The sequence below is a fragment of the Palaemon carinicauda genome, chromosome 17, assembly GCF_036898095.1.
Source record: "Palaemon carinicauda isolate YSFRI2023 chromosome 17, ASM3689809v2, whole genome shotgun sequence".
Taxonomy (NCBI): domain Eukaryota; kingdom Metazoa; phylum Arthropoda; class Malacostraca; order Decapoda; family Palaemonidae; genus Palaemon; species Palaemon carinicauda.
The window spans coordinates 105,138,378-105,157,642 of record NC_090741.1 but is presented as its reverse complement, the minus strand read 5'-3'; the positions used below and the strand labels follow the sequence as shown (position 1 = coordinate 105,157,642).

Genomic DNA, 19,265 nt, shown 5'->3' with positions numbered 1-19,265 from the left:
CCACAGCCTGACTGAGCAGCGTTCCTTCTTCAGCATCTTCTGGATGGATAGCAGGGCTTGATCTATTCTGGGGGCTGATTGTCTTGTTGTTCAGCAACGTCCTCATCAGAGGGTTCCTCATCCGAAAACTGATGAGGAAACGGCAACGGAGTGGGCAACGTCTGGCTCGCTGAGTCCGGTCGCACTGGTGCATGCGTGACGGAGCCGGACGCAACATCATGGAACTGCTGCACAGTCTGTGAACTGTCAACAACCATGGGTGCGCGAGGAAGCACAGCGTCAACCCGAGACTGTCTAGACCGTCTGGGTTGTGCAGTCAACACCCTACCGGGTTGCTGAGGTTGACGCACTGCGTCAAAACAAGTCACCTCTGCTGGTTGTTGAACGTCCTGAACGTCAACAACCACCTCCGAGCGTCGCTTAACGTCAACGTGCGGCTGGCAACCCACACTGGGTCGCATCGGTGGAGGAACCACCTCAACTGGCAGACGCGAGTAGGTTACCTCAGCGTCAACAGGGCGCACAACCGACCGGTTGGAAGGTTGTTGGCCAGAAGGTTCGGTAGCAACCTTCTCCGCATTAAAGTCCTCTATCTAGGACGCAAGCTTGGACTGCATGTCTTGCAGCAAAGCCCATTTAGGGTCTACGGGAGCAGGTGCGGCAACAGACGGGGTTAGCGACTGAGGCGGTACCGCTTACCATCCCTGAAAGCCTTGTTATGCATGACATAATTGTACAGCAAAACTTCAAAGGCTCGAAAACAGCTGTGAAGTTGACCTGTAAAAAACTTGGAGCGTCTCCTGGCCAGGCGCCAGGGAGAGTCTACGAGAATTGAGAAGTCTATCTGGGCAGAGGCATGAACTCCCAAGCCGAGAACTTCTCTCGTGTCGTATCAGACTCTCGCTCTATAAACCAGTTTAAAAGAAGGGAAAGCAAAGGCTGTATCCCCCAAACTCCTCCTGGTGAAAAACCAGTCGCCTAGCCAACGTAAAGCTCTCAAGGAGAGCGAGAGAGCACTAGCTTAAAAACAACGGCTTCGAAGTAGCTAGGCCTAGTGTAAGCTCTGACGTTTAGGCGAACGAGGAGCAGCAGTTACAAAAAGATCCGGACAAAGATCCTTAAAAAAATCATCATGATTTAATTAAAGTCCATAGGGGGCTAAGCAGCTTTAGGCTCCTCTCCATCTGACAGAGTCCTCAAGGGAATATCAGTAGGAGGGGGAACAGCAACTTCCTCATCTACAGGAACCTTGTCCGATAAAGGCTGAGTCTCAAGCAAGGGAGAGACCTACCGTGGTGGCAATGCTTTACAAGCAGAGTCCACACTCACTGGTGCATTAGTAGCGGACCAGAACGCAACGTCATGTAACTGCTTGACAGTCTGTGAACTGTCAACAACTGAACTGTCAACCACAACAGGTGCGTGAGGACGCACAGCGTCCACTCGAGACTGCTTTGACTGCCTAGACTGAGCAGTCAAAACAACTCTAGAATGCGGAGGTTGACGCAAAGCGTCAAAACAAGTCAACTCCGATTGTTAGTGAACGTCTTGAACGTCAACAGGAGCATCAGCAAGTGGCCTAACGTCCAAATGCGGCTGAAAAACCACACGAGACCGCATCGAGTGTGGTTCTAAACAACCTGACTGACGTGACTAAGCTACGCCAACGTCAACAGTAAGCACAAAGGAACGTTAGGTTGGCTGAAAGCCAGGATATCGATGAGATAAACGGCTAGACTCAACGGACTAATCGGCAGAATAGTCTTCCATAAGGGAGGCAAGCATATACTGCATGTCTTGCCATACAACCCATTAAGGATCAACGGAAATGGTTGTGGTAAGAGACGAGGGTAACGTCTGTGACCGCAACACTTTGCCAACAAAAAAAGACTCTCGGAGTCTGTGTTACGCTTTTGTTAGGCGGCGAGCAGTTATCCGATGACTGCATAGGGTCAGAGCTGTCCTAATGGTTGTAACCAGGACGCTGGACCTGTCCTGAAAGGACTGACTTTCGCTTAAGGGCTTCGAAACCTTGTGACAGGTTTCTTATGCGAAAAGCCTTCGGATGACGAGGAGAAACAACGTCTCTCTCGTCTTATGGTAGGGGAGATCTTGGTAAGATACACCCGATACCATAGAGGGAAAACGTCTGTTCGTTGATCAAGGCCTCTCGAACCCATAAGTCGTTTGACATTACTTCTCCCCTGGGCTTGGGAGCATGCAAGAGGTCCCGGACTAGGTGAACGACAGGCACGAACAGACGAACCCTCGGACGCAACACTGTAACACTTTGCGCATATCACTTTATCACTTCGATTTTCTGTTTTGCACTTATTTCACTGAAATCGAAACTTTTACTGATTTCTACCTGAAACACGCAATTCTACCCTTCATAAAAAGGTAGTAATTGCGAAATCAGTCGTATAATGCAAGCTCATTAATACCAGCAAAAAACAGAAAACATTTTAAGATAAAAAAATCAGTGGCTGGGAAAGAGACTAAACACTAGTTCATATAAACTACGTTTTCAATCTTTCACCGCACATAGCCTGGGGACGAGAATAAAAAACTAAAAACGTTTTATCCTTCCTCCCCGTACAGAGACTAGGGACGAGAGTATCTCGAGAACAACGTTACCCGCTTGAACGGAACGTTTTCTCTCCTCTCTCTCCCTCCGTCTCTATCTCTCTCTCTCTTTCTCTCTTGATTTCGCACCTAAGAGAAGAGCCCAATTATATTTCGTCAAAAAAACATGTTATTTGACTAAAGGAAAAAACTGAAAGGTTTTTCAAATAAAGAGTTCCTTTAAAATAGAATTTAAAACATTTAAGCTAAGAAAGAATGAACAAAACGTCAGAATCGATTTACTCTTACTGCAAAGTGAAACCGTGATACACTCTCTCTCTATCGTAACGATAGAGCGCATGTTGAACGTCCTGAACGTCAACAACTGCGTAGCATAAATAAACTAAACGTTAGTTCATCTTTGAAAACAGTACGAAGACTATCAAAGAAATTCTTTCATAAAATATTACATTTAAAAAGTTTTAAATCCTTAGCTCTTTAAAAGCTAATTACGATATAAAGGGCTCAACGTTGATTAACTTCGGTTTCCAAGTTAGGACCGCCTACTCTCAGGAAAGGTCGCATATAAACAAAACATTAAAATTTATTTTTATATGTTTATAATAAATGGAAAGTTAATCGAAGAGGCCTAATAAAGGCGGAGAGATATAAAATATATAGAGGAAAATCTATAACGTGATAAGATAATTACTAAAAGCCTAAACACACTTCCGTCTAAAGGAAGGGTCGGCCATTTAAAAGTGAAAGAAAGTCCATACTCTCTTTGTCACCATAATTAAATCTATCCAAAACGAGTTCAAGATTTAAGATGAAGATAAAACACCTGCATAGCGAAAGCTCAAAACTAGAATATAGTACTTCACCAAATAGATGTGAAAAACTCCAGTTTAGCAACAGCGAGTAAAGTACGTCTTGTCGACACCTCGACAGAGAGAAAATTGAGTCTTTGTTTACATTGAGAGCTGGGTATCTGGTCGACGGATGGCGCTGTTGGGCGCACCCCCAACCTGTGTAGCGATCGCTGGCGAGTTTTTCCGTAGAGTTGTCTGTCGAGCAACAGAGTTGCAGCTATATAATCACCGGCTAAGTTAAATATTGAAAAATGTAATTATAATAAAACAGTTAACTAAAGCAAGTCTTGGGACATGTAAACCCTGCTATCCTCATTTCAAACATTTGAGACAAAGGAGTTTAGGGCTGTTGCCATATTTTCTTATCCCAATTCATCAATTTCCATGACAAAAGGTGATAATCTGGTAAATGTGTTGTTTTCTTTAGCTTCATTGCAATTATCTTAAAGTACAGCATGTTAAGCAACCTCTGATTAATAACTGAAAGGTGAAATGAGCAATGTAGCACAGCCACCAATCATTTTAAATATCATCTAATCAAGTACAACTTCAAGATTTAGCAATAAGATGCACTCAAAATTTTGAAGATCCTGGCAATACTTCTTCAAAGAATTTCTATTAATATACTTAACAATTGCTTTGTTGTAAATTGTGAAATCATATACTGTAAAAAGTGTTTAAGTGTTGTTTTGCATTCTATATAATCCGAGATCAGATCATGTAGTTTATTCACCAAATACTATACTTATTGAACAAATGAGTGTGACCAATTCAAAGATAGAATATTATTTCAATGTAGAGCTGCTTTCGATTGACAAACACAATTCAATAGTAGGCTAATCTATTATGATTATTTTACTGCCAGTTTCATTATTCCACAAAACTTGCCATCTATTGAAGATATATTTTAGAGTTACTGATGAGCCGCCTCTGATACAAACAGGTATTCGAATTAGTCATTAATTGCAGCTTTAGCTGCTTAATCAGCACTTTCATTTCTCTTGATTAATACATGCGTGGGATATAAATGTAATCTAAAACAACCAAAATATATCTTAAAATTATACTCAGAAATCAGAAATTTATCCTAGAAAAGTTTTACCAAAGTATGAAATAACAGCAATACACATACAAAAGATGTCCAATGTATTCTATTTACCAAGGCACTTCTCCCAATTTTGGGGGTTAGCCGACATCAAACAAAGGAACAAAAGGGGACCTTTCCTCTCTCCGCTCCTTCCAGCCTGACGAGGGATTCAGCCGAGTTTAGCTGGTACTGCTAGGGTGCCACAGTCCTCCCTCCCCCTTTATCCACCACAAATGAAGTTTCATACGCTGAATCCCCTACTGCTGCTACCTCAGCGGGTCACCAAGGCGAACGGAGGAAGCAGCAGGGCCTACCAGAACTGCGTCACAATTGCTCGCCATTCATTCCTATTTCTATAGTTTATTGAGCAAAGTTTCAAAATGTTTCGTTGTTGCAAACCCAGCGTCATTAGAAATGCGAAGAAGGTAACAGTTGCCAGTTAGTATCTTTCGAACGAAAAAATCACACTCTCTTGCCTCTCTCACATCTATCCTCCTATCACCAAAAGCTTTCTTCACTCCATCCATCCACCCAAATCTTGGCCTTCCTCTTGTACTTTTCCCATCAAATCTTGCATTCATCACCTTTAGCAGACAGCCACTTGCCATTCTCTCAACATGGCCAAAAACCTCAACACAGTCATATCCATTAAATATGACAAATTCGGAGATAATTTGTATTTTTCCTAACCATACAAACCTTAGCTAATTACAAAGGGTTTACTTTCGGCGTAGCTGAAATGACGAGCCATTAGAATTTTAACGAGGGTTTATTACCCCCATGCTAGTTAGCAAGGGGGTAGGGGAGTGGTAGCTAGCTACCCCTCCCCCCCTCACACACCGGTGAACTGCTTCTCTTCACTTAGAGGTAGGACTTGCCTTGGGGGACAGGGCTGGCGGGCAAATATTGTAAATAGCTAAGGTTTGCATGGTTAGGAAAAATACAAATTATCTCCGAATTTGTCATTTGTTCCGTAACCGAAATACAAACCACACTATATACATAGGGTGACTTACCCTTAGGTAGGGTGGAAAGTCCCCAGCCTTACTGGCTTTGGCTTACCCGGGGACTCAGAATCCGAGTGAGCAGCACTCGAGAAAAAGAGTCCCTGCACCTCGCAAGTTTCTTGCTACGCAAGAAACGTGTGGCCTACATAAGCTTGTGTGTGGAGGGAAAAAGTGTGACTTGTCCTAGGAAGTCGACCTGAAGTCCTTTAGCTGGAATTCTAGGCTAGGACGTTCCCAATACCACCTCGTCAGGGTATGGGGGACGCGACAGTATTAACTTAATACTAGGAACATAAGGAAGCATAGTTTACCTGCAGAGGTTTGAGGTCAGCTATGCAGAGAACCCAGGATGCTGCTTTCCCCAAGAGAGGGGAGGATGAAGTAAGAAGTAAGGGCCAGACATACTTCTTTCATTCATGCAGTCCAAAACTGGGTAACAATGCCCTCAACCTTCTGATACCTGTCCATTAAGGAGCCTGAGGTTAGACCAGCTGTTGTGTAGCCCCCACAGGGCTGATAGAAAACGTATCGAGGCTCCTGTGGGTCACGTCCTGCAGGTAGTGGGCTGTGAAGGTCGTTAGACGCTTCCAGACTCCAGCTTGTAGCACCTGCGTCACAGAGTAGTTCCTCTTGAAGGCCAGGGACGTTGCGATGCCTCTGACATCGTGTGCTCTAAGGCGACGTGACGGAGGAGGGTCTGGATTCAGGGCGTGATGGATGACCCTTTGAATCCAGGCTGAAAAGGCATTCTTGATGACCCTCCTCTCCATTCTCCCTGTGCTCCCAAACAGGGCTTGCACTTGAGGACAAACTGCAGCTGTCCTTTAAGATAACCCCTCCGACTCCTTACTGGGCATAGTAGGAAAAGGTCTGGGTCATCTGTTACAGAACGGGGACTCGAAATCCTGAAGGAGTCGAACCGAAGGTCCGGGACTCCAAGATTTTGAGTCTAGTAACCAACTCAGGGACAAACCTGAACGTTACCGCCACCTATCCTCTTGAATGGGCGACGTCGTACGACAGACCATGAAGTTCGCTGACACGCTTGGCCGAGGCCAGAGTGAGTAGGACCACCGTCTTCCAAGACAGGTGACGATCAGAAGCCTGGCGTAATGGTTCGCAAGGAGATCTCTTAAGAGCCCTAAGACCCCGAACCATGTTCCATGGAGGAGGTCTCACTTCCGACTGGGGGCAGGTAAGTTCGTAGTTTCGTATGAGCGAAGAAAGAGCCAGCGAGGAGGTAATGTCTATTCCTTTCAGCCTGAAGGCCAGGCTTAAGGCTGAGCGATAGGCTTCCACCACCGAGAGCGAAAGGCGCATTTCCTCCCGCCGATATACAATAACTCCGCTATTGCTGGAATAGTGGCATCAAGGGGAGAGGTACCTCTCCCACGACACCAACCACAGAGGACTCTTCACTTCGCCTGGTAGACCCCTGCGGATGACTTTCGCAGGTGTCGAGACATCCGCTCCGCAACTTGTTGCGGAACGCCTCTCTCTGTGAGGAGATGCTGGATGGTATCCAGGCGTGAAGCCGAAGCGATGCTACAGCTTGTGGTAGATGTTGCAGTGTGGTTGTTTGAGTAGCTCGTGTCGTGGGGGAAGCTCTCTCAGGAGTTCCGTCAGGAGATGCAGAAGTTCCGGGAACCACTGCATGATGCCGCAGCGAAGCTATCAGAGTCATCGACAGGTTGACCGATAGTCTGATCTTGTTGAGCCCCCTTCTCAACAGACAGAACGGTGGGAAGACGTAGACGTCGATGTTGTCCCACCGTGTAGAAAGGCATCTTGCCAGAGTGCCTTGGGGTCTGGGACTGGGAGTAGTACAGCGGCAGCTTGAAATTCAAGGCTGTCGCAAACAGGTCCAAAAGGTCAGGACTTGATGGCTACCAGGGGGGGCCGAAGACCACTCGGTACTCTCTATCTGTGAGGCCCTGCTCAGACTGTCGGAGAGCACATTCCTTTGTCCGGAATGAAGCGAGCCGATAGGGTATTGAGTGGACTTCGGTTCATCTCAGTATCTCTACTGCAAGAGGAGAAAGTTGTTATGAAAAGGTACCTCCCTGCTTGTTGCAAAAAGCCACTACCGTGGAGTTGTCGTTCACGGAGTGACTCGCCAGGGTCAGTTGGAAGTGTTGAAGGGCCAGAATACGGCCTTCATCCCTAGCAGATTGATGTGGAGGTACCCTTCTGGTTCTGACCATAGGCCTGATTCAGAACGTGCCCCCCCCCCCCCTTGTTTTGACGAGTCCGAGAACAGCATCAAATGCGGGGGAAGGACGAGAAGATCCATTCCCTTGCAAAGGTTTCCGTAGGTCAACTACCACTGCAGGCCCATTCGTTCCGCAGGTCCCAAAGGGACCAGAATGTCCGGGGAATCGTTGTCTTGATTCCACCGGGACTTGGGCCGCCGATGCAGGGATCTTATCCTGAGGCGGCCGTTGGAACTAGCCTGGCCATGGCAGGAAAGGTGACCTAGGAGGCGTAACCAAGATTAGGCTGGAAGTTCTCCTCGTCTGAGGAAAGGTTCTGCGACTCTCCTCAGCCTTGCTATCCTGTCATCTGATGGGAAGGCTTGGAGATTGGAGTCTAATATCATGCCTAGATATCCCAGTTGATGAGATGGAAGCAGAGAAGACTTCTCGAGAATTACCATGATCCCTAGATCTTGGCAAAGTGCCAGAAGCTTGTCTCGGTTTTGAAGAAGGGTCGATTCCGTGACTGCCTGGGTTAGCCAGTCATCCAGAAAGCGAAGGAGACGGATGCCGCTCCTGTGTGGCCATGAAGATAACAGGGTGAACATTCTGGTGGACACCTGCGGTGCTGTGGAGAGATCGAAACACAGCACCTTGAACTGGTATACCTGTATCTTGTTGTCTAGGCTGAATTTCAAGTACTTCCTGGAAGACGGATGGATTGGGATCTGGAAGTACCCGTCCCTCAGATCCAGTGTGCACATGAAGTCTTGTGGTCTCACTACAAGCCTGATTGACTCTGCTGTTCCACGCTGAACGAAGTTTGTTCGACAAACTTGTTCAGGGCTGAGAGGTCGAGACAGGTCTCCAGCCTTCAGACGCTTTCTTACAAGAAAGAGTCGGCTGAAGAAGTCGGGGGAGGGAGCCGTCAATGACCTATTGGAGAGCATCCTTCTAGAGCATGGTCTCGATTCCTGCCCGAAGGGCTAGCCCCTTTGCCGATCCCATGGCATAGGAGCTCAGCGACACTGGATTCGCTGTCAGTGGAGGTAGAGATGTAAGAATGGGACGCGATATCCTTGGCTGATCACGGAGATCGTGCAGGAATCGGCCCCGAGTTGCTGCCACCTAAGCCCGCAACATTAGGCATCCCCCCACTGGAGACCATGCAGGGGGGTTGCCAATCCTAGCGTTTGCGGCCTCGGCTGCTCCCTCAGGATTATTGCCTCCCCAGGAGGACTTCCCTCCCTTCTTGTCTCTGACAGGAGGGGGCTGCTCTTTAGACACCTTGTCTTAGTTACCGGGGCCGGTTCCGATGTCCTAGGCTGACGAGGCTGTTGTTGTTGAGGCGCTGGAGGCTTGTAGGGTCTGGATGTAAGCGCCTTTGGAGGAGCGAATCGTGATTCGACTTTCTCCACCTCTCAGCTGTCCGTTCCCCGTCCTTGGGCTCAAAACAAGGTCTTTCCAAGGGTGGAAGAGTGTCTCAGCTTGCCGACATCCATGGTTGGGACTTCCGAGAGGAACCTCTCGGTCACTGCATCTCAATGCTTCAACATTGAGTTTGCCCGCAAGTTCGAAACTTGGTGAGCCGGAAAACGATGGTGCTCATGCCCGAGAGGAGGAAAGTTTCCATGACCTTCCTGGAGCTCTCCTTGGACAAATTTTCGGATCACAACAGGATGCCCTGAGATCCAAGCCAGACGACCAGCCACGAAGTGACCCGCATGGCACACTTTGCAGCTTTCTCCTGGCTTAACATCTCCGAAGACGAGAATGTCACCTGCCGGGCGGAGAATTTCTCGAGAGAAAAACTCCCTGGTAAGCCCCTTCCACGGAATGGTGGAGAGGAAGGGCTAAACCAGGTTCCCCCATGATCTCAAAGTACCTCCTCTGCTGACGGCTGACAGACACAGTGTCAGAGACTCCTGCTGGGGGGAAGGGAATCGAACGATCCTGAGGAGTAGAGATGATGGGGCCTGCCTGAAAAGAAGGAGAAGAATGTTGCCCAGAACTCTCTGAAGATTCTTCCTGCTCTTGCACGTGCCATGCTCTGCGTTTACAGGGTGAAGATTGTGATCTGGAAGTACGCGCTCCAGAGGACTCGCCAGGTTGCCCGTGTTGCGAAAACCGACGGGAATCGTGGTCGAAATCGCCCTGGCGCTCGTGCGATGGTAAATCGTTGGTTCACGCGCGGGCACGCAGGTGAAAGTGCGCGTGGCCGCGCAGGTAATGGCGAGCGCTGGCGGTCAGGAGACCGATGGCGCGTATGCGAGCGAAGGCGCGTTGGCGAGCAATGGCGCATTTTGGTGAGCGATAGCTCGCTGGCGGGAATCGCGCTGGCGCTCGCGCGATGGAAAACCGGTGGTTTGCGCGCGGGCGAACATGGGTGCGCGTGCGCGCGGTTGTAAGGGCGAGCGCAGGCAGCCGGGAGACCGATAGCGTGTAAGCGAGCAATGGCGCGCTGACAAGCGATGGCGCGTCTTGGCGAGCGATGGCTCGTTGGCGAGCGGTGGCACGTAGCAATCGATCGTGTACAGGAGAGTTAACGCGTGGGCGCGTAGGAAACCTACGACGATTGAAGCGTTGGCGTGTTGAAAACGCTTGCACGCAGACGAAGAATCGCGCGGGCACGTAGGAGATCGCTGGCGTGTAAGGAGAGCCCAGGGGTGCCTGTGAGCGCCCGTGCGCTAGCTTAGGTGTCTCCTGGGCGGCGCGGTGTGAAGTGGAAGCGTGCTGGCGCGCTGGAACTGGAACCGCGTGTGGGCGCGCTTGGCGCGAAACTCTACAAGGGCGCTGCGAGACCTGAAGAACCTGTGTGCGCCTGTGCGCTAGCGTAGGAACTTCTTGAACTGCGCGCGACGAGGCAGGAACCAGGAGATCGTAGGCGCGTAGTTGCGTGGCCAGAAGATATGCGTGGCCATACGATATCAGCGAGGGTGCAGAATCAGAGAGATCGTCGGCGAGGCGGCGAAGAAATAAATTCCTTGCCTGCGCCCAGATCCGAAGATCGTGGGCGCGTGGGCGAACGCTGGCGCGTATTGCGCACATCAGGAAAGGGGGCGCAGATGCACGCTGGCGAGCAGGTGAACGTGGAGTTCCGTGAAGAAAAAAAATCTCCCTGCTTGCGCCCAGATCCGGAGATCGTGGGCGCGTGGGCGAACGTTGGCGTACATTGTGCACATCAGAAAAGGGCGAACAGATGTGCGCTGGCGAGCAGGCGATCATGGGCGTTCAGGAGACCGTGGTGCACAAGGCGCGTAGCCGCACAGAAGGTCTCAGAAGAGTTGGCGATCAGGAGATCTATGGCGAGACTCAGCTACAGGAGGTCGCTGGAGTGTTGATTCAGCAGAAGTCTGGTCCACAGCAGGAGAGCATTACGAACTACTGCGCACGAGCGCACAGGAGAACGAGGTTGCACAGGTAAAAACCTGGCACTAAAGGGACTTACTCACATTGTGAGATAAGCCCTTTGCCCCGAAGGGACCGGTGCCCGTTGGAAAACGGGGTGGAGTGGCGCCCACTGCGCTACTGCGTCCAGGAACGGGGAAGGAAGACAAGAAGATCTGGCAGGTGTCGGAGATCGCGAACGATCTGCCGACAGGACTAGCGAAGCAGCTGCAACGGTCTGTTCTCGTCGAGGAGGATCCTCTGCGGCTGAAGATGAAGACGACCACGGACAGGAGCACCATCATCAGTCCTCCGAAGAGGAGTCTCTGTTAGTGAACTCCCCCGAGGGGGAGAGACACTCGCAGGAGAGACCGATGGACTCAGCTGCCCCCTCGAAGGATGTTCGGAGGGGGGAACTGAGCCTTCAGCAACATCAGCAACAACAGCAGGGGAGTCCTCCGAAGAGGAGTCTCTATGAGTGTCCTCTCTCGCGAACGAGAAGTGAACACTTCGTAGAAGAGACAAGAAGAACTGATGAAGGCGCCCCTTAGGGCCGTTGGATCAGCAAGCTGACCATAAAGAGCAAACCTCCGAAGAGGAGCTCCTGCAGCTGCTCAGCCCCTTGCGCGTAGCTGCAAGTGCGACCGCTCAGCACCAAGAGCATAATCGCACGAATTCCATGGTCCGGCCATGCAACCGCTCAGCCCCTTGAGCATGGTTACAAAAGCGGTCGCTCAGCACCAAGAGCATAACCACCCGAGGACCAGGAAAAAACCAACCAAGAATTATTAAGGTAAGAGAAGTTGCCCCCCCTGAAGGGGAAAAAACTCGTACCTGGGAAGGGAACCTCCCTCGGAAGGGAAGTTACCCACCCATGGAGGCGAACCTCCTGAGCGTTCTAAATAAACTAAGGAGCTGACAGTTGTCACGGGAGAACTTCTAGGAGAAGGGAACACGCCCATGACGAAGTCGTAGAGGAGGCGGCAACAGCAGACTCCCCAGGCCCCAACAGGACAGCTCTGCTTCGTTGGCACATTAGGCAAACGAAAAACTAGATAGTTAACTGTGAAAATAAAATAATTAGTTAACATTTATTCCCCCGGGAGAACTCCGAAGAGGAACCCCTGAGGGAAAAGAACATAAGAATTACGCACCAGGAATGCGCCCTCCTCCCCCACTGACACTTACGGGAAGGGGGGGAAGGCGGAGAACTGTAACAAAACAGAATTATAACAATTATAATTATTTAATTCATCTAAGAATGTTCACTAATAGTAAGAACAAATGAACCCCGAAGGGAAGCGTTCTACACAGAAGCTGAAAAGTTAACAAATACAATTAGATTTGATTAAAAATAATTGAGACAAAATAAACGGAGTAGCAACTCAACCCGCAACGGGAAGGAAACTACCGTAATAAGTAGTAGTAATAAAAGGGTGAACGACCTCAAGGAAAGAGAGAGAGACCGTAGTCAAACTAAACTCCCATGTTCCCTACGCTGATAGACCAAGTTCCCCGTAGGGAAGGAGGAACAGCGGAGAAACAGATTAATAAATAAAGTTCAGCGATGACAATTCCCCACAGCGCCCGCCAAAGGGAGACCGAAGGACCAGGGAGAGATCGCGACCCATGAAATGTCACTGTGGGGGCCTGGGACCACACGGAGATGTTGTCGTACAAATGAGTGGACTTCCTACACACACACACAGCACAAACACTGAAAAGGAAACTTACTGTATTCTATACTCAAATATATACATAAACATAAGAATGTTTACATATATATTAAGTATAAGAAAAGTAAGCAATTAAGTAAAGACAAAACATTAATGGCTGCCATGCGAGGACGGGACAGAGACGTCTGTTCATCGTCCGAGCCAAAAGCGAAGAGAAGCAGTTCACCAGTGTGTGAGGGGGGGAGGGGTAGCTAGCTACCACTCCCCTACCCCCTTGCTAACTAGCGCGGGGGTAATAAACCCTCGTTAATATTCTAATGGCTCGTCATTTCAGCTACGGCGAAAGTAAACCCTATGTAAATAGCGTGGTTTGTATTTTGGTTACGGAACAACTGCTAAATCATTTCTTACACCCGTTCTCACCACCACTACTTCGTTCCTAACCCTATCTAATTGAGATACACCAGCCATACTCCTCAGACACTTCATCTCAGACACATTCAATTTTTGTCTCTCCGTCACTTTCATTCCCTGCAACTCCCATCCATACATCACAGTTGGTACAATCACTTTCTCATATAGAACTCTCTTTACAGTCATGTCTAACCCTCTATTCTTTACCACTCCCTTCACAGTCCCCAACACTTTGCATCCTTCATTCACTCTGACGTACATCTGCTTCCACTCCACCATTTGCTGCAACAAGAGACCCCAAGTATTTAAACTAATCTACTTCCTCAAGTAACTCTTCATTCAACATGAAGTTCAAACTCAAACTACCCTCCCTTCCCGTGCATCTCATAACCTTCCTCTTACCCACATTAACTCTCAACCTCCTTTTCTCACATACCTTTCCAAACTCTGTCACTAATCGACCAAGATTCTCTTTTTCAGGTCTGCAACCATTAGAGTATCATCCACAAACAACAACTGATTTACCTCCGATTCATGATCACTCTCGTCTATCAGTTTCAATTCTCGACCAAGCACTCGAGCATTCACCTCTCTCACCAATCCATCAACAAACAAATTGAACAACCATGGCAACATCACACATTCCTGTCTCAGCCCCACTCTCACTGGAAACCACTTGCTCACTTCATTTCCTATCCTGACACATACTTTTATACCACTTAGTAGAAACTCTTCACTGCTTGCAACAACCTTCCACCAATTCCATATAACCTCATCACATTCCACATTGTTTCCCTATCAACTCTATCATACGCTTTCTCCAGATCCATAAACGCAACATACACCTCCTTTTGTTAAATATTTCTTGCATATCTGCCTAGCTGTAAAAATCTCATTCATACATCCCCTACCTCTTCTAAAATCACCCTGTACTTCTAATATTGCATTCTCTGTTTTATCCTTAATCCTATTAATTAGTACTCTACCATACATTTTTCCAACCACGCTCAAACTAATACCCCTTGAATTACAACGCTTATGCACATCTCCCTTGCCTTCATATAGTGGTACAAAACACACACACACCCAGTCTACTGATACCATTGACAACATAAAATACATATTAAACAATGCCCAACACAAAACACAAATTATAGATAAGCTCTCATCAATTCTCAAATTAAATGCAAACTTAGTTTACTATTTGAATTTAATTTGGTCTATTATAAAATTAAAGGAAAAATACCTAGAATATTACTTACCCTATAAAATCAAAGTCTATAGAAGAATGGTATGCCTGTAGTAAAGCCCAGACTCCCCAAAAGACATGTGATGCCAGGGAAAATTTATTAACCCAGACATACCAAATTTCAAGTTCTTGAGCATCTACAGCAGAGCTGGAAATTCCTTTGTAGTGAGATAAATAACAACGTAGCCAAGATTTCTGAAAGTCTTTACTGGGGTACCTGCTATAGTCCACTTCATCAACACCTGTGAACATACAAGATCAGTAAAAAATTCTAAAAAAAAAAAAAAAAAATAATGGGTAAATGCTTAAATAGATTTGTACCAGGTTGACATTTAAGAAGAATTCTGCTTAATAATTCTCATAGACAAGTACCACTAATCGTGTGCATTGTAGCATCATTTTGTCTTTAAATACATTGATTTCTCTCTTTACTTTTCATCAAATTCTTTGAGTTTCTTTCTACGTTACAGAACAATGTCTTTGACTTTACCTCCCTCAAATTTTCACATCTTATTTAATAATAAATCCATTGGATAGTCCTTATAAGTTATATACAAAAAAAAAAAAAAAACTTGGTACAATGGTCTGTTACATTATAATAATTCACTGAAATATTGAAAAGCTCTGTCCCAAAATCTGTCAAAATGCAGAGTTCACAGAGCAAAAAATTGTCTCCTCACTCCTTACCTGCTTAATTTTTTTCTAACACATGTATTTCACAAGTATTTCATGATGAATTTTCCAATTACAGTATATGCTGTAGTATTTAAAATCCACAAGCAGAAGTGGTGTATACACAATACAGAAAATGACAATTTAAAATACCACTACAGTAATTGGCCAGTACTCTGCTACTAAAAGGAGTTCTTTGGCTCTTTTGATTTTTTACACACTATTACAGCAATTAACAAGTACTAAGCCTTAGAGAGCCTCAATGATCTAATAAACGGATTTTGAGCGAAGCGAAAAATCTATTTTTGGGTAAGATAGCCATGTCGTCCTGATGGAAGTTCCTTAAAGGCAGCTTCCTAGGGTATATTACAACTACGGCGATATTCCCAGAGAATTTACCTTCAGGTACCCAGAATTCTAACTCCTGGAGCGAGTATCCCTAAAAAGACCTTAGGGATATCGTAAATATCAGTGGACGTATTCTTGACACGCCTCATAGCAATCTATACCCCAAATAGAGTTAACACTTCGTAGGGGTCAAATGGCAAGAAAACGAAAACGATAAGAAAGGGGGGAGCCGTTCGTAAGGCATCTCTCCTCCCCGTTTCGAAAGCGTGCCCTGCGCCGCTCACGGCGCCATCTGTATTCCTTGTAGCGATACACGAGGTGCTACAGATACTGTATGTAGGGAGGGGTCCTACAATCCTTTTCACTCTTTATTTATTTTTTTTTTTTTTTGAAAAGGAGCAGGGCGGGTCCATCAGGACGACATGGCTATCTTACCCAAAAATAGATTTTTCGCTTCGCTCAAAATCCGTTTTTTGGGCTCAAGCCATGTCGTCCTGATGGAAGTATACCAGAGCATTACTGTATCTGTGGATTCTCAATACGTGCCGTACTCCTCAAGAATGTTTCTTAGTCAACTCGACTGACAGACCTAAGATGTTACCGTTATACATCTTTTCACTAATCATAAGCCATGAAAGCGCTTCCTGCCCCCTACAGGGAGGAGTCCTACTAGACTCTAGAAACGAACGAAGAGTACATATACCTATGTATGAATCACTCGCCAGCCAGTACTATATAGTGGTCTCACTCTATATGAAGTAAAGCGAAGTCTTACGGGACTACAGTATCCAAAGGAAAAGTCCCGACCAGCACCCTGGTCGAAGTAAAATTAGACAAAAGGTTATATCTGCGTAGGATTAAACTTGCTGCTACCACCGTCCTCAGAAAGGGGTGGAGTCCTTTATGCTAAGGAAAGTATAAACCAGTGTAACCAGGCTTTGCATTAAGGAATAGGCTATTATAGATATCCCCGATTAATATACATAGGCTAAATGCTCAAAAATTAATATGAAATCAAAATAGGTGAAGGAGACGCAAGGTTCCCGAGAACAAGTTTATTGAGAAACAATAAATAGACATGGTCACCATAAATATGTACATATGCTAGGTGGATGACCAACAATTTACACAAGTACTGTAGTGCATGGATGAATGGTTATCTGAAAGAAAACATATATGTCACTAGCACATACCCCGGTATCAAACTTAACGTCCATGTTACTACTTTGCTGACAATAGCGTTAGCAAACGCTTGGCACACCTGTCTGTACTTGTGCTACCATCACCATAACGTTGGAACAGTCACTGTGGGCTCTCAGAGCCTTCACTACCAGTTATATCAACGCATATAACTAACCACTCACCCAAGAATCAAAGTCCCAAATGATTCCGCTGTTCCTCGCAGAGTTAAACAGCAGGGTTAACGACGCAACCAACTGCTACCACAGACCTCTTTAGCTGCTCCACTTGCTTAGCATAGTGGCGAAAGAATACCCTGGAAGACTTCCAGCCAGTGTATGAACGAAGGTGTTCAAAATCCATAAGGTTAAAGAAGTTTAAGGATGAAGCAACTTTCCTCGGATCATGACCTGCGGGTGAACTGTCAGGATCCGCTCTGCGAATAAAATATGTAATTTTCGCCCTAAGCTGATTTAAAGATAAATTCGAGCCCGATGTTTCTCCTCTGAATAGTTGGCCCCCACGGAAGTCTGAAGTTCTACGAAGATAGACCTTTAGGCATTCTACGGGACATAGAGATGCATCTTCTTTCAGAGGGCAGATTCTCCAGGGACCCCACCTGTTGGTGGGCAACTCGTTCTTAGCGAGAAACGTAGGGTCCGGAAACAGGTTCAGTTCTCCCCCATCCAGGAACTGAACTCGGCCCTCCTCTCTCGAGAGGGCCACAATCTCACTAACTCTGGCCCCAGAAGCAAGGGCAAAAAGGAAGATCACTTTTTGAGTCAGGTCCTTCAACGCACATTCCTCATTATCTAGTAATGAGGCAAAATGAAGGACTTTGTCTAACGACCACGAAATAGGCTTTGGAGGAGCTGATGGTCTAAGCCTAGCACAGGCCTTTGGGATCTTATTAAACATCTCGTTAGCGAGGTCTACCTGGAAGGCATATAGAATGGGTCTTGTTAGAGCTGACTTACATGTAGAAATTGTGTTAGCCGCCAGCCCCTGTCCGTGGAGGTGAATGAAGAAGGATAGGCAGAACTCCGTAGAGATCTCGTGCGGGTTCTTATCTTTGACAAAGGCTACCCATTTCTTCCATGCAGATTCGTACTGCCTCCTAGTAGACTTACACTTGTATTCTTCCAGGAAGTCGATGCTATCTTTCGAGATTCCGAACCGTTTCTTCACCGCTAGGGAGAGAAAATCATGAGCTGCAGGGTTCGGGTTTTCTGTAATGAAGCGTAGACAGTCGACTTCTGGACTTGCTGGGACAGAACTGGGTCCGGGAGTGGTAGAAACTTCAGTCGTAGTTCCAGAGCTAGAGGGAACCATACACTGTTCGGCCACTTGTGGGCCACTATTGCTGCTACTCCCTTGAAGGATCTCAGTTTGTTGAGGACCCTCAACATCAGGTTGTGAGGGGGAAACAGGTAGATCCTGGACCATCTGTTCCAATCGAGGGACATCGCATCTATTGCTTCTGCCAAGGGGTCCACGTATGGGGACACATATTTCGGCAGCTTCTTGTTGTCCTTCGTCGCGAAGAGGTCTATCTGCAGTTCTGGGACTTGTCTCAAGATGAAAGAGAATGATCCTGCGTCTAGGGACCATTCTGACTCTATCGGTGTAACCCTGGATAGAGCGTCCGCGGTCACATTCCGGACTCCTTGAAGGTGAACTGCTGACAGGTGCCACTTCTTCTTCTCCGCCAGTCGGAATATGGCTAACATTACCTGGTTGAGAGGTGGGGATCTCGATCCCCGCCGATTCAGACATTTCACTACCACCTCGCTGTCCAGTACCAACCTTACATGGATCGAGTGACGTGGGGATGCTTTCTTCAGGGTAAGAAGCACTGCCATAGCTTCTAGAAAGTTTATGTGAAAGGTCCCAAATAGCTTGGACCAGGTCCCTTGCACTTTTTTCCGATGGGAGTGACCCCCCCACCCTACCTTTGAGGCGTCTGTGTGGATTGTCACTGACGGGGGGGGTGGCTGAAGAGGTAGAGACCTCTTTAGACGACTGGCTTGAGACCACGGTCTGAGAAGAGAACGTAGTCGAAGTGGGACCGGTCTCTTCAAGTCCCTTCGGTCTTTCGATGCAAAGGTTCTCCATACTCCCGCTGCATCTTTTAACTGTGCTCTTAGCACTGGGTCTGTTACTGATGCAAACTGAAGAGAGCCCAAAACCCTCTCTTGTTCGCGTCTTGATATCCTCTCGGAACCTAGAAGTCTCCTGACAGACCCCGCTATTTCCTTCCTCTTTGACATCGGGATGGAAAGACGGTGTGACACTAGATCCCAGTGAATTCCCAACCACTGGAACCTCTGAGCTGGAGAAAGACGAGACTTCTTTCTGTTGATCATGAAGCCTAGATATTCCAGGAACTGAATCACTTGTAGGGAAGCTTGCAAGCATTCTGCTCTGGATGCTGCCCACACCAACCAATCGTCCAGGTAGGCTACTACCTGGAACCCTTTTAGGCGTAACTGTTTGAGAGCTGCGCTCGCAAGCTTCGTAAAGATCCTTGGGGCTATGTTTAGTCCGAAGGGCATCGCCCTGAAAGCATAAAGTTTTTGTTGTAGCTTGAATCCTAGGTAGGGGGAGAGACGGC

General features: G+C 47.2%; 1 protein-coding gene across 4 annotated transcripts in view; it reads right to left on the bottom strand.

The window, feature by feature from the left end:
• The window catches only part of eas (ethanolamine kinase 1), a 182,569-nt gene that overhangs the window by 4,860 nt on the left and 158,444 nt on the right, over positions 1-19,265 (bottom strand). For all 4 annotated transcript variants that reach the window (XM_068391264.1, XM_068391265.1, XM_068391263.1 and 1 more), the window contains one exon: positions 14,466-14,694. In XM_068391264.1, the coding sequence (XP_068247365.1) occupies positions 14,466-14,694 (229 nt within the window). The remainder of the gene's footprint in view (positions 1-14,465; positions 14,695-19,265) is intronic.